This window comes from Tachysurus vachellii, chromosome 13, assembly GCF_030014155.1.
Source record: "Tachysurus vachellii isolate PV-2020 chromosome 13, HZAU_Pvac_v1, whole genome shotgun sequence".
NCBI classification, from domain to species: domain Eukaryota; kingdom Metazoa; phylum Chordata; class Actinopteri; order Siluriformes; family Bagridae; genus Tachysurus; species Tachysurus vachellii.
In genome coordinates this window covers 18,459,039-18,473,711 of record NC_083472.1, presented here as the reverse complement: position 1 = coordinate 18,473,711, position 14,673 = coordinate 18,459,039, and the positions used below count along the sequence as shown (strand labels likewise).

The following is a 14,673-nucleotide window of genomic DNA, read 5'->3' as shown; positions in this document are numbered from 1 at the left end:
CCTTTAATTCCAAGCGTTTTAATAGTTGTAAGTCTGCTGACTTTGATGGATTAAAGGAAGTTCTAATATTGTTAATACAAGGATGATCTCTAGTCTAACCACAGAAAACGAATAGAATTGATTTGTTATTTCAATAAAATTTTTCATATTTTTAAACTTAAAAATAAAACGAATCCCAGTATTTAAAAAGCAAAGAATGAAACTTATGCTTTTAATTTTGTCTTTGATTGGCATTTGTGACAATTTAGTGGGCTGGATTAATAAATAAATTAATAAACAAGCAAATAAATAAATAAATAATAATAATAATAATAATAATAATAATAATAATAATAATAATAATGTATTTAGTCCAAGGTGAACCAATGTATCAGTGTTGTGTATGGACATCAAAAAGTGATTCCTAACAGTCTACAATAAAAAAAAATAAATTCATTATAAATAAATGTAATGAAATAAATCTCATTACATCGGGATTCCGCAGTTCCACACTGCAAGAGTCTAAAACAAATATTCGTTTGAAATGTTAGCAGAAAATGAATTCTCCTTTACAGAAATTCCAATTGTGTGTTTTATTTTCACATTAGTTTCTTGCCCATATTTAAATGAGTCTCTTACAGGTTAAGAACTTCGATAAGAGACTATTTTATGATGGACAGGATCGTGTGATCCAAGAGCACAGAATATAAAATATATCTATATTACACAACAAAAGAAATTTGCTGTACATGGGGAATTATTTCAGAATGAAGCTTGAGGAATTGAAATGAAAATGAAACTTTGTTGTTCCATAATAATTGATCTGGATGAAAAGTTAAAAAGATGTGTAAATTTATGTTATCATAATGTATCATATATGGTATTTATATTATTTATTCTACATATATCGGGTGACTATAATATATAAAATGATTATAAAATGATAATCTTTTTGATGACACATGGTTTACCACTGAAGAAAGTTTTTTTTTTTTTTAGAAAAATTGCTGCTCAATGCCGTATCTTAAAAATCGACTTTTATTTAAATTCTTTTCAAACCAAACAATGAAATAGCATGTAAATTTGAAATAAATAACCCTAAACATTAAAAAAAAGTTTTAGATAAACCTTTCACGAATAATTTTCACAGTTATTTTAATTATCATAAATTGTTCGTTTATGGTTTGTATACATATCTTATTTATTCCCACTGATTCCTTACTATTTTCGTAATTTTGCATTCAAAATTATTGCCTAACATATATTCATGATAATATTTACAGTCTGAGCCACGAAAATGCTCACATTTTAGTGATTCCAAACCAAAGTAAATGTAACGAAATAACACCTGGAATAAAACTGAACAACTTGGACATGAGGATAATTGGACTTGTCTCTTGTGCGTCATGATGTCCGACACGCCATCGAGCACATCAAAAGTTATTTCAGCATTTTAGCATGTCTTTGTTCACGTATCGAATGCTGTAAAGAAGTTAAGCTAACAAAAAGTGCCTCAAAATTATACTCATTCCTCCCTGTTTTCAGGATGGAAAGTGCGTTGCTCGGTGTGTGTGAGTTCTGCGCTTTGATTTTAGTGTGTTTACAGAATAGTGTTCTTACAAGTGCGGCGTGTAAAAAGCAGGCGCTCCGTACGTCTGCGAGCTCAGCATGAACGGAGACAGTACTGCATGACTAGGCAGGAAGGGTAACTGAGTAGTGCACACTAGTCCTCCAGGTGTGTGACTCGGATAGTTGGCGTGCATTGAGAGATGACCGCCCATGGGTGGAGACGGACTGAGGGGACTCAGGCCGCCCAAACCGCCGTTGGGTCCGTTCGGTCCTCCACCGCCACCACCCGTCGGAGCGCTAGTGTCTGCTCCCGGGTTCTGCTTCTTCCACTTTGTCCTGCGGTTCTGAAACCAGATTTTTACCTGAGTCTCCGTTAAACTCAGTGACAGCGCCAGATTGAGGCGCTCGCACACGGACAGGTAGCGCGTCGACTTGAATTTGTTCTCCAGAGCCACGAGCTGCTCGTATGTGAACGCAGTCCGAGCTCTTCTCGGCTTTCCGGACTTCGAGTCCGAGCCGGAGCGTTTTCTCTTCGACTTGCCTTGCTGGTTCTGTCCATTTGATGAAGACTGCTGGCTCTGCTGGCTGCCAGGACTTGGACATTTCATGACCGGGTCCTCGTCCTCTCCGTCGGCGTTTCCAGTGAGCGCACCGCTGCTCTCGTCACTGCACAGATCATCCTGCAGCTCGCTGTCTGTGTGATTCCCACGCGTAAAATCACTCTCACATTCTGAAGATCTGAACACGAAGCCATCCTCTGGTGGAAAACAATTTGCAGTGATGCATTATTCATATTTATTTAGCCTAAAATAAAACCGTATGGTAAACAAACTGTTAGTAATTTGTGTTTTTAATTTATGTAATAATCATGTTTTAATTATGTTAATATTAACCAAATCGTGTAATGAGCTACATCGATGTATGTTTGAATAATGCAATAATTACTGTAATCAGTTCAAATAAATATACTCTAAAATATGATTGTGAACTTTATTTAAAATTCTAATAAAAAATGAGCACAAGCATTGTTTCTTTTCCCTTGTTCCATTGTTTTCATGAATAAAATGAAATTCATTTAGGTCTAAAACTTTTATACACATTTTTTTTGTAACTTTTAAAACTCAATCTCAATTTCATTCTGAAACAAAAAAAGTCTACATATAGATAAGCTACACTAAAATAGTTTATAAATAGGTTAAAGCATCCATGTGTATGTCACGTCTCGACGCGTTAAATGTTGCCTTCTGGACCAGTTTTCAATCTGTTTTCGTGTTATTTTTTGGAATGCAGTACAAACCTTATACTGAGTTAAGTGTGCATTTATAGTGTGCATTTATGGTTTGGAGTTAAAACGTCTAAAGTAGATGCAGAAACTGTCCTAAACATATGACTATTTGAAGTATCAGCACATGTCCATTCAGGATTTGATTGTAAGTTTAGCTCAAGGATACCTTCTCTTCATTTTCACTATTCAGGCTTGCAACATCGAAAGAAAAAAACAATTAAACTCCTTCGATCACTTAATTCAGTGCTGATTGGCGCGTTAAGGACGCCGGATAATGGGGAAGATCGCCCCGGAGTGGCATGTGCAACGGACAGGTCGATATCCTATTATCGAATCGAGAATATCTCTTTCAGGCAGCTTGCAAACTCCTCCTCAACATCTAAATTATAGGGTCAAATTTCGGATAATTACACGATTTAAACCTGTTATACTTATTAAGTGAGATATCGATCACAAAGCTCTAAAACTCCAGAAGCTGCTAGAGAAAGTCCATTTACCTCCAGAAACAGCCCTAATTTTATTTGCACACAGTCCAAACATATTGTACCATTAAATCTGCAACATTTCTAATAATTGTCATATAAAATATTGGCAGTAGAAATAATGAATTGGAAATTAAATATTGAATCTATTATACCTTTCTCCAAACAGTAAACAAAAATTGAAGTGAAGATTAGAGAAGTTTTGATGAATATCAGAAAGTGACTACAAACTTTTAGAATGCATTTGATTTTAATCCGACGTTCAGAACTACATTTCTTGTAAACGCTCTAATTAGAAAAAAAGTTATAGTAAAAACATATTTATTTATACGACAAAAGATGAATGAACATGTCCCAAAACCTTTATCCTAACCTAACCTGTGCTGCCCAATAAAACATAAACACAATTCAAAGATTTAGCTCTCTGTTTCACTTCTTTGATTAGATGGTACAGAGAATTGTGACAGTATAATTACCAGACTAATTAAGAGAAAATGAGTGCATATTTATTTAAAACTTACTAAGCAGTCCAGACGATTTCTTGCAGTCGTACTCTTCTGGATATGATTTCTGATCTGCGGCATGATTTGAATCTTCGCTTCTGTTTTCTGTACCGAAGCCACAGCCGGAATCACAGCCTGTCCGGGTGACTGACTGCCGTTTGCTTGTGAACTTATTTGGGTCCAAAATGTCCAGCACCGAGAATGAGGTGGTCCGCGGAGTGCTGGGTGGCGGAAGCGCAGCTGCATCTTGACGCACGGAGTTTTCTCTGCTTTCCGCCTGAAGCACATCTCTAGCTGCGGGGCAGGAAAACACAGCCAGCTCACCGGAAGCGATGCGCTTTTCTCCATGCGCCTCCATGTCCACGCTTTCCGGAGACGCGACCACGATCACTGCTGTTTGTGCAGCGATGCCAGTTGCAGGCGGTTCGATGGAAATATCGCCCACCTGCACTTTATCCCTATTCATATTTTCTCCCACTAAAAATGTATTCGGCTTAAAGCATACCGGTGTGTGGAAAATCTCGGAGCTCTAGATTCCTCACACTGCCAGTTCTGTATGCTGCACTCTATCTATATCCTGTACAGCACTGTGCGTTGGAGTGGTCAGATGCCCGCGGGATGTTGATTACTCGTGTCCCGGTTCTTCTTTTTTGGGTTTTAACCACCACCCCCTTCCTGAGTTCTCTCTCCCCCATCCATCCATCCATCCATCCACCCCCACCTTTATGTCCCGCCTGCGCGCCCGTTTGCTCCCTCACCCCTCCCCATCCTTCTCTTACCCACGCACAAGCGCTACGCCTTATTTATGTATTCATATTCTACTGTGAGCAGTAATTGGCTACAAATTAATCCCGCGCCTCTAATAGCCTATTATCTCCGTCTGCGGCCGTGAGAAGCGGCGGAGGCGCGCGGCGTGTGAGCGATGATGTGGGCCGTTGATATACGCAGCTGTCACCTCACTTTCAACGTTAAGACCATTGGACTGGAAAGTCACTAAATAGGCTTATTTTTCCCCTTCTTTCCTCCCTCCCTCGCCTCTCGATTGAGGTTTGGATAATGATTGTTCCACGATAAATTGATGAGAAAAGAAGAACCTTTATAAAAGCAGGAATCTCGTCCACTAGTTAACACGGGGTTCCACTTCAAACCAACTGCGCCAATCAATCAACATAATCATATGTCAAAGAAATCTGATAGTTTGATACAAACTACTAGAATATACAGTACACAATTCATAACATTGTCTTGTTCAGTGCTTTTAATAGCCCAAAGTTAAAGCCACATTCATTCCAATAACCAATTATGTAGCCATTAAGTAATTAACAGACAAATTAGTCGCACTTTTAAACACAGTTTGTGGTCAGTTCTTTAAACGCACCATGGATTAAAAATAACCTCCAAATTCATGTTAAAATTCCTATTAACTTCCAAGTCACAAATCTACAAAGACTGCACAGTCTAACGTGGTAAAAATGCAATGCAAAGTTGAACAAAATTGGATTTCTAGGTCGAGTGGGTGACACATACAAGGTCAGTTCTTTGCAATTACCGAGTGCAATGATCCTTTGGGAGAAAGAAATTAAAAGTTGGGCAAAATAATGGGTAAAACAATCAGCTGTAATTTTAGTCGGGATGAACATGATTATCCCATCAAGAGCAGACCCACGGGAGCTGCCACACAGCGCTCTAGAACGCAGCACCAGCAACATAAAGCTGCGTTCAAGCTTTAATTCAACACCTATTAGCTCTTAATTAGACCTTCAGAGTAGTCAGACAACAGTAAAGGGCTTTTCCCCGTACAATCTATAAACTTTGTATTAATTGAGCTTTGTTAAAGGAGCTACCGAAAACATGTTAATCTGCCTTTAAAAACCAAACACCAAACAACCTGGAATTCATATTAAATTCATAATCATATAAATTCATTCATTAATCTTTAAATCTCTTCAGTTACAAGTCCATAATTCATTTAGACTGTTGGGCTTTGGCATTAACATATGAACAGTATTTATTTTCTGTGTCCTTTAGGTTGCTGCGTTAGTCGGGAAATTACACATCTCCCGATTAAATGAAAGCATATTGGAATTACACACGACAATTTACATGCAAATAAACATAATGTAGAGGTGACTGTTACGTCATAAATTGCACGTACAGAGTCCTCACGGTTATTGACATCCCGAATTAACCTGACAATGTAATTACGGGCAGAAAAATAATAAAAGAAAACCAATATTCGGGCACAGGCGCACACACACACGCACGCACGCACACACACACAGACACACACACACACACACACACACACACCCGCACACACACACGCACGCACGCACACACGCACGCACGCACACACACACGCACGCACACACACACGCACGCACACACACATACACACACCACTACTCACTAGCTTGTCACTTTCTTTCAGTTTAATTCAATTTTTAAAAACCATAATTTTATAAATATTCTTTATCTAAATGATTTCAAAAACAAAGCCAAGTGATGTAAGTTAACGACACAGAAACTGACTAATTAATGTGATCACACTGACATAAGTAATAACAACGTCAGATAATCTGTTGTAAAAAGCTATTTTGGAATTTAGAAAATCCTCTATGCACTCTTTGCATGATATACTTCACACAAACACAGCCCTTTGGCACAATAAACCTGTAAACTTACAAATACAAATGATTAATAGACCTGTTTTGGAAACCCTCTCTACAGTATGTCATCATGGGAAACATGGAAGTGTTCAGGCTTGGAACTGTGCCAGAATAGAGGACTTGAATCACTAGGGAAGAAGTGCCTGCACCATTAATGAGCTTAATTAAGGTTAATGTGCTACGCTGCACCCCCTGATTATTGAATTAATCTGTTCACACAAATGAATCATAATTACGATCAGAAGCTTAAATATTGTCCATCCACAAGGAGTATTCTCTTCTGCTCCACAGAACTTAGAAGTTTTAGGTAAATACACTTATTCTTTATGACACTGATTAGGAGGAAGCAAGAAAAGGCATTAAATCCTTCAAACCCATCAGCCATGATCACAAATGGCAGTGGATGAAACATGTTATTGTTCTATGCATTTTTCAGCATGTCTGAAACAGCAAATGACTCTGTCAAGCACACAGCATTGAGCAGAAAGCAGGTCTGTGCTCTTTAACAGAACACCACCATGCTTTCTTTGCAGGGACATTTCTACTGTAACACCCCCTGTCATTTTACTCTGTAGATAAAATATTGCGCTTTTAAAAGCGTCTTAGAAAAGACAGCCTTTAGTCAAGGCAAAGGCCACAATCTAACGATTTTAAATGAGCTCAGAGTGGTAAAAACCTGACAATTCCCCATCATGGTGGCAGATGACGGTTAAAATGACCAGAAATCAATATTCTGACCGGGTGTCTCCTACTGATAAGGGAGGCCAAGACAATGTTGACTATTAAACTCGACAGCTTGAGATATTACACTATTAGTTATGCTATTTTTAATAATCTATAATATTTGTGCTATAGTTAATTAATTATAGGGCTCAGATAATATCTCATGCTGGGATGAGGTCGGAGGGGTCTATTAAGGCTGGTAATGAGAAAGGAGAAATCTAATCTAAGGGATGAGGGGGCTGTGAAGGAACAAATATACAACCGGTGACATCAAATGCATAGAGTGCTGGTAAAAGGAAAGGAGAGCAGAAGAGACAATGCTACCATATACATACAAATAATGACTCTCTGTGTTAAAGGTATTTTTTTTTACAACTAATGTAATAGGAGTTCACAAAAAGAAAGCAGCCACTGCTGTTTGATGCCAAGATGTGCCAGCTGGGGGCATGCTTCCCTTTGTTCTAATGTCATCTCATGAAACCCAGTAAATATACATACCCAGGGGGGTAATTACGCTGTATTACTACATATGAATATGGATATGCATATGTCTGGGATTACTGACATTTTTTTTTCCAGCAAATCCTCTATAAATCTCAGAAATGTGAAAATGTTGAATGATGTTGAAAGCTTTTTACTTTATTCCTAGTAATAGGAATATTTCTATGATTAAAAAAGTTCTCCTGAACAAACTTGCTGCCTGTTTTACAAAACAGCTTGATAGTTATTAAATGATCTGTTTCCTGAAGTGTTATATTGATTTCAAAACACTCAGGAGATTTCCTACTAGTGGCCAACACGAATATCTTCCTACACTATAAGCACCATAGCCTTTATAGAGATGAGAAAAATGTGTGGCCTCAGGGAGATCATTCTGATTACAGTTTGTGGGTCTTGGTTATTGTGTCCACTTGTGATTATAGTGTCTCAGTCAATATGCAATACGGTTATTTGACTCGGTGATAAACATTCCCGAGAATGTGAGACAAACAGACATTCTGATGACAAGAGGAATTTGTTTCTCTCCAGTGCTGTTTGCTGATTTCTCCGTCTTCTCCACCATTTGTTGGTATTTATGCACAGCGTATGTGGTATCTCTAGCTGCACTTGTGGCTTTAAATTGTGCCTTGTGCCAGACAGGAGTAGTTTAAATGCATTGGAACCTGGAGCCCTATAAGCTTAATTAACAGACAGATCACATGCTATAAATCTGCTGATGAATCGTACTTTTATGGCAGAAGGGTGAGAGGACAGGGCTCTGGGGTCCTGGGAAGTTCAAATAAGAGCACGATCATCTGATCAATCAGTCAATATTCATTTGGGGCAGCACCTTTCAGAGAGAACAATCGCTTCACACTACACTAAATTCAAACATGTGCAAAGTTGAAATTGCTCATGATATTAACAAACACAATAATCACCAAATAAGACAACAAATTGTGCAACGACCCCATAAAATATATGGTTTAGTCCTAGGCTAGTGCAAGTGCAGTGGTCAAAGAGCAACAGTATCTTTTATTAAGATCTTACAAAAATTCTGCTACAAATGACAAATTATACAAAACCAGGTCGATGATTATGGCCATACCTAACTTAGAATTTTAAGGACACACACATTCTTTATATAATTTCTTTATATTTAAGTATATTCTATTACTTTGCTTTTAATTATAGCACATTCATGGCACTTGAAGAAGGTATACACAATGAAGATATACTGTATATAACAGAGTAATAAATGCAAATTTGATAACCACAGTAGTATGTGGGCCTGAAAATCATTTATGTGGATTCATTAATACATATCAACTGAATAGCTCATAAAAGTGTACCATCATACTGACATATTCAATGATTCTTAATAAATCGGATTAATAAAGCTCCAAGAAAGCAAGCTGTGGTTAGGTAGTATTTAACACTTGCATTAACAACAATTTATATAAAAATGGAAATTAGACCTTTTATTTAAAGGTGTATTTATAAAAAGGTTGACTTAGGTGACAGTAAAAAAAAAAACCCTCTCGCATCCCTTTCATCTTAAAAATTGAATTTCTCTTTTATTGTGTTTGTTCAACTAAAACAACAATGAGGCGTTGTTTTTAATTGCTCAGTGTGCTACCAAAGCTCTTTAGATTTAAAAGTGACATTGAATTAGAGCCTAGCCAGAAATCAGTGAATGAATTGTACTCATAAGAACATAACTAACACTAAAGTTTCTTTTTTTCCAGCCAGTGAGTCCGTTTACTGCCTGTGTGTAATGGCTGCCTTAAGAATTGAACACACTTTAGAAATTAATGCATGTATACAATGTCATGAGAAAATACATTAATGTCAGTTTTGTATACACAATGCCTCTACACAAGTATACTGTACTCCTGTGCTGGGTGTAATTAATAGTCTCAGATCTGATCCCGCTCAGTAATCAGCTCATCTGACAAACAGTTCCCAAGTTCCCATGTCCACGTCAAATTCAATCAAGACACTGAAATGTTCTGACTGTAAGCTTTAGCATAGATAATTAAGACAAGATGTTCTCCTCTCAAGCAATTATATAATATTCTGAACTGGGAAATTACATCTTTGTCAGTCATCTACTTTCCAGTTAGTAAATCATTTTATTAATTACGTTACTTAGAGCATACTATAACCCGCATTTCAGTATTACAGAATTACATTATCTAATTATTATTATTTCTTTTATTATATTATTTATGATAAACCTTTTATGTGTCTGCACATGATTCAAATCTGCCATTTTAAGGTAAGGTCTCACTCTATTTTATTGCATATTATTATTATATGGAAAAAATTCACTACATTTTAAGTACATTTGTAACAAGTGTTCATTAGATACATGATACGACTGCATAAAGGAAAAGACCAATAAATTCATGTTAATCACCAGTGGTTTGTGATTACTGGCCTTATTTATGGTTCTGTTGCCCTTCACAGGTTTTCATTGCTTTGTTAATTGAGATCACCCCATTAAGAGCCTAATTAACAATTAACATAAACATAATTAGTGAGCAGTGACATTTCACTTCTTACATTGTTGAAATCTTTTAAAAATTGCCCTTGGAGAAATTCTGTCACACTTGCATAATGGCAACACTTTGTCACAGCAGGACAGTGACAGTCTGCACTGTGCCTGGCGACACTGTGAACTGTGATGGAGCTGTCACTGAGCCCAAAAGAACAATGCTCACCAGCTCATACAAGCATCTGCTACAGCATAATAATACGCACAAACTAACACAAATGTAAGGAGCAGCATGAAACAAGTGTATGATACTTTATACAACTGCAATGACCCTATGATCTTAAAACTATAGAGATTGTATACACAGGCCATTAAACATCCAATAGTTGTTTTATAACTGTGCAGAACATAAAAGTATTCCAGTATATGATTTGTTCTCTTGCTTCCTTTTCAATTCAAAGTTCAAAGTCAAATATGTCAAAAGTGATATAACTTCAGGTTTATGTCAACTTCATGTCTCAAAAGCTTATTGCAAACTTCTTTCATAAGTTAATACATTTGGATTAATGGATGATTGGATTATATATGATCTGCAAAAATTTGTTTCGGTTATAAGTTATGTTATAGCAGCTATAAATGTCACTCCTTCTCCAGCTTCTCTAACAAGTTAATTAGACAAGAAAACACTGTTTGTCATGTTGCACAGTTGCATGTCCTAAAGACCGTCCAATAAGAGAAAACCTCAAGTTGCAGCTTTATTTGCTACAAAGTGAAACTAAAGACTACTTATAAAAAGAAATTTATATCAACAAGTACACTTTTTTAATGTTTATTGGAGCGTGTCCTAATCATGGCCTGTATTATAAGGACTATACATATTATAAACCTAACTTACTGTCAGAGCTGCTGTTATAAATAATTAATCAACTTTTGACCAATCAGAATCAAGAACACAACAGCACTGTGCTATCAAATGAAATTACAGATTATTGTTGCAAAATTACATTTAAGGAATGACTCTCTTCATAAATATTGTACTCTTACAAATGCTTCACTGAACATATTTTGTTAAAGAGGCCCACCAACTGCAAGCCTTTCAGGGCAACTAAAATAGCAGGACTAATGATGCTCTCAGACTGTTTTTAAAGCTGCAGTGATGGTAATCAGTATGTAAGGATCTGTGTCAGGCAGAAAACAGTTGCACAAATAAACAAAGTGAAGAGAACCTGACAGTCAGTATTCATATGCTGACAAAAACTGTATCTGCACACGGTAAACCTTTTGTCTTTAGGACATACAGAAATATGCCTAGACAATAAAGTCTGCCAGTGAAGACAAGTAGAAATAGGAAAGTTGTGTAGTCTAAAATAAAGCCTGACTGTCAGAACAGATAAGTGAGTACAATTGGATTAAAGGAGTAGATCTTTCATACCTAAGATTGAGACTTTATACTGTACACAAAACAGCAGCATCATGGTCATCCTTTTGTCTGCTGTTATTAACATTTCCTCTAGCACTATCTGCCACAACCCTAAAACTACTAGATTCTCCTTCTAAATGTGTATATCAAAGTCAGCCTGATATTGGTGGGATTATATCAAAGTAAATTTGCAAAGGTAGCCAATTTTGCTAAGCTACATAATAGCCTATTAATTTAATTATGTCGCCCATATAGCTGTGGGTAGCTAATAATTAGTGTAAACTAATTATCCAATGTAAAACCATGTTTTCTTAAAAAAAAACAAAAAAAAAAACAAAAAAAAACTAGGGACTTTTAATGCTGGTTGAACTCACCACCTTCTGATCATTAGCACTTCACCCACAGAGTCCCAACTTCAGATTAAATTGATGAAAATCCACCACCACATTGAATATTCATGTCAATGAACTATGTCTTACTTCAGAGAAAAATGATGTGGTGTGACTGGTGCTGACACCTTTCCTGCTTAGCTGTTTTCCTGCCTTGGCCCCTTCCCATCTGTTGAACACGCATTTTTTTTTTGGTTGTGGTGTTAGAAATATCTGCTCGTAAATTATCACTATAGTCACACTTTACTAAAAAAAGCATTACTGGTGCTTCTTAGCTTTTCTGAGCCATGTTTCCACTTTCAATATTGCTTAAGCGATTCATATTTTTTTGTTTTGTTGGTTTTTGCCTATACCTTCCTATTGAAGATCCTCTGAAGATCATTGTGTCGTCATGTTTTGATTATTTATGACTGTAGTGACCACAATTCTAGGACAATCAACAAATAAAAATGGACATTTCTATATATGCCACTACCGAGCTCCCAGTGTTCCGAGTTCCTAGTCTGATCGTCTCTTCTTACGGAGCTACTTCGTCAATTCTGATGTTCTACCCCTGGTTGAAGAGTCTCATCGCATGGTGCACACTCTGCCGAGGATTTATCTGCATGGTCAGCCACTGACTCCTTGATTGTTGTGGATGGAGCCGCCCGGACAATGTCATACCTTCTTTGAACCAATGTTGTGTCAGTTAGCTGTATGGTCAGGTCTTTATCAGCAATCATTCGAAGACACTGGCAGGAAGGAAATGGTGTTGGGTCCATTGTGAACTCTTTTGTGCTGACCCATCCAGTTACTCAGGAGCTCTCGGTTGCACTATTATAAACTGTTGTGGAAAATATTAATTTAATTTTAAACTTTAATTGTATGTATGTATTTATTATTTGTGTTCTTATTTTTCTTATTATTATTATTAAATATATTAAAATGTTTATTTATTTATTTATTTTCTTTCTCTTCTGTTTCTATACTTCTGTAAAGCTGCTTTGAGACAATGGGAATTGTTAAACACGCTAAAATAGAATTTGAAATTTCATTTTGAAATAATTTCACTAGTAAATTAGTAAATAGTAACTGCCTCTGCTTTCTATTTGTCAGTTTGTTAGCATAGTGAAAAGAATGTACTCAGAGACAGTACTCCATACTGAATTATTTTATTTATAATATACATCTGTGACTCTGCCCCTGTAATAAATACCTAATACCAACATTCAGATTTTATGATTATTATTATTATTATTATTATTATTATTATTATTATTATTATTATTATTATTATTATTATTATTTTCATATCACACTTTAGTAGCTCACTGAATCAAAATCAGTTTTTGTAAATCTAAAGCCAAGAACAAAATAACTCCACAGAGTTCACACAACATACATGTTTAAACCACATGTGGAATTGCTATGAAATTGTTCATGCATAATAGTATGAAACACAAGCAATCACTTATGCAGAATTGCTGAGCAGATGACACTGAGCAAGTTCATTGCAGGTGACAGGATGATGCTGTGTCAATCAGTCTGACTAAACTGTCTTTGCTGTAGCAAAGCTGTTTATCAAACATTGCCTCTGTCTCAGATGGGAATTTTCAACAGTCAGCCATGATTATTATAACAGACAGATTGCGAGGTAGTCTTGCAAGTATCTAAGTCTAAATATCTGACTGAAGAACAGATATGCATTATACATTATATGTTCATTTTTTTTGCTTAAATTTTGCTTAAAACCCAGTGAGGTAATAGATTTGTTTCGGCGTTTGCCAAATATCCACTGCCCGGCACGCTGCGGTGAATTAAAAGCAAAAATTTTAGGAAATCCACTGTAGCCTTCACAGTGGGCAAGTACTTAGTGAGATTGCGTCAATAAGACCAGTAACAGCATCTCCTGCTTCACAGTGGCACATGTAGAAGGACTGAACATCTTTTTACAGCCTGGAAAGCTTGGTCTCATCTTAAGCTCACTGGAAAATTTCTAATTTCCGTTTGGTGGGTGAGCTGTCTAATTGCTACTTAGTTTCACCAGTCAAGTAATTCAGCCCAATCTCTTAAAAGCAGCCACTAGTAGTTAGGCTTCCATGCCAAAGGCTCGGCTGAACAATACTGACATCTCATCACAGCTCTGCGGCTCCAGGAGAGAAGTGCGAATCAGGGCTCTCTCCTCTTGAATGGGCAAGCAATCTTCAGAAAATTAAGTCTGAAAAGCCAGAGAAGAGCCATGCGATTCATCATGACAGACTCTGTCGGGCAGAGGGCTATTAGAGGAACTCGCGCTGCATGGTTGCCATGTTGTCATCTGTGCAGGGGCTGCATCAGAAACTGATGCGCCTACTAAGCCATGATGGTACCAGACGGCTGGCGTTAACACAAAGTTACGTGCCACCGACAACTACAACTGTCTCATCCGTCAAATTGCTTGGTGAACATCTCTATCTAAAGAAATTGCAGAAGAAATGTAGGATACATCCAGTGAAGTTGAGAATTAAATTCACTGTCATGCTAAACATAAGTGGCTATTTCATAACACAATCTCAACATAGTAACAAAACATCCAAGTTTTATATGTTTTTCTAGAAGCCCAATCATTTTTGAAAAATATTGTTAAACAGTAAATACATAAATACTTTTTCAGGCATTTCTTATGTGTATATCTTTAAACTTAAATTTCTCGTTA

At 36.7% G+C, this 14,673-nt stretch overlaps 1 protein-coding gene across 1 annotated transcript; it reads right to left on the bottom strand.

Moving 5' to 3' along the window:
- Nucleotides 1-1,595: 1,595 nt before the first annotated feature.
- nkx1.2lb (NK1 transcription factor related 2-like,b) lies at nucleotides 1,596-4,284 on the bottom strand. Its single transcript, XM_060885775.1, has 2 exons — nucleotides 3,837-4,284; nucleotides 1,596-2,305 (listed from the first exon to the last, which is right to left on the bottom strand). The coding sequence occupies exons 1-2, from the start codon at nucleotides 4,282-4,284 to the stop codon at nucleotides 1,596-1,598; spliced, it is 1,158 nt and encodes a 385-aa protein (XP_060741758.1).
- Nucleotides 4,285-14,673: the final 10,389 nt, after the last annotated feature.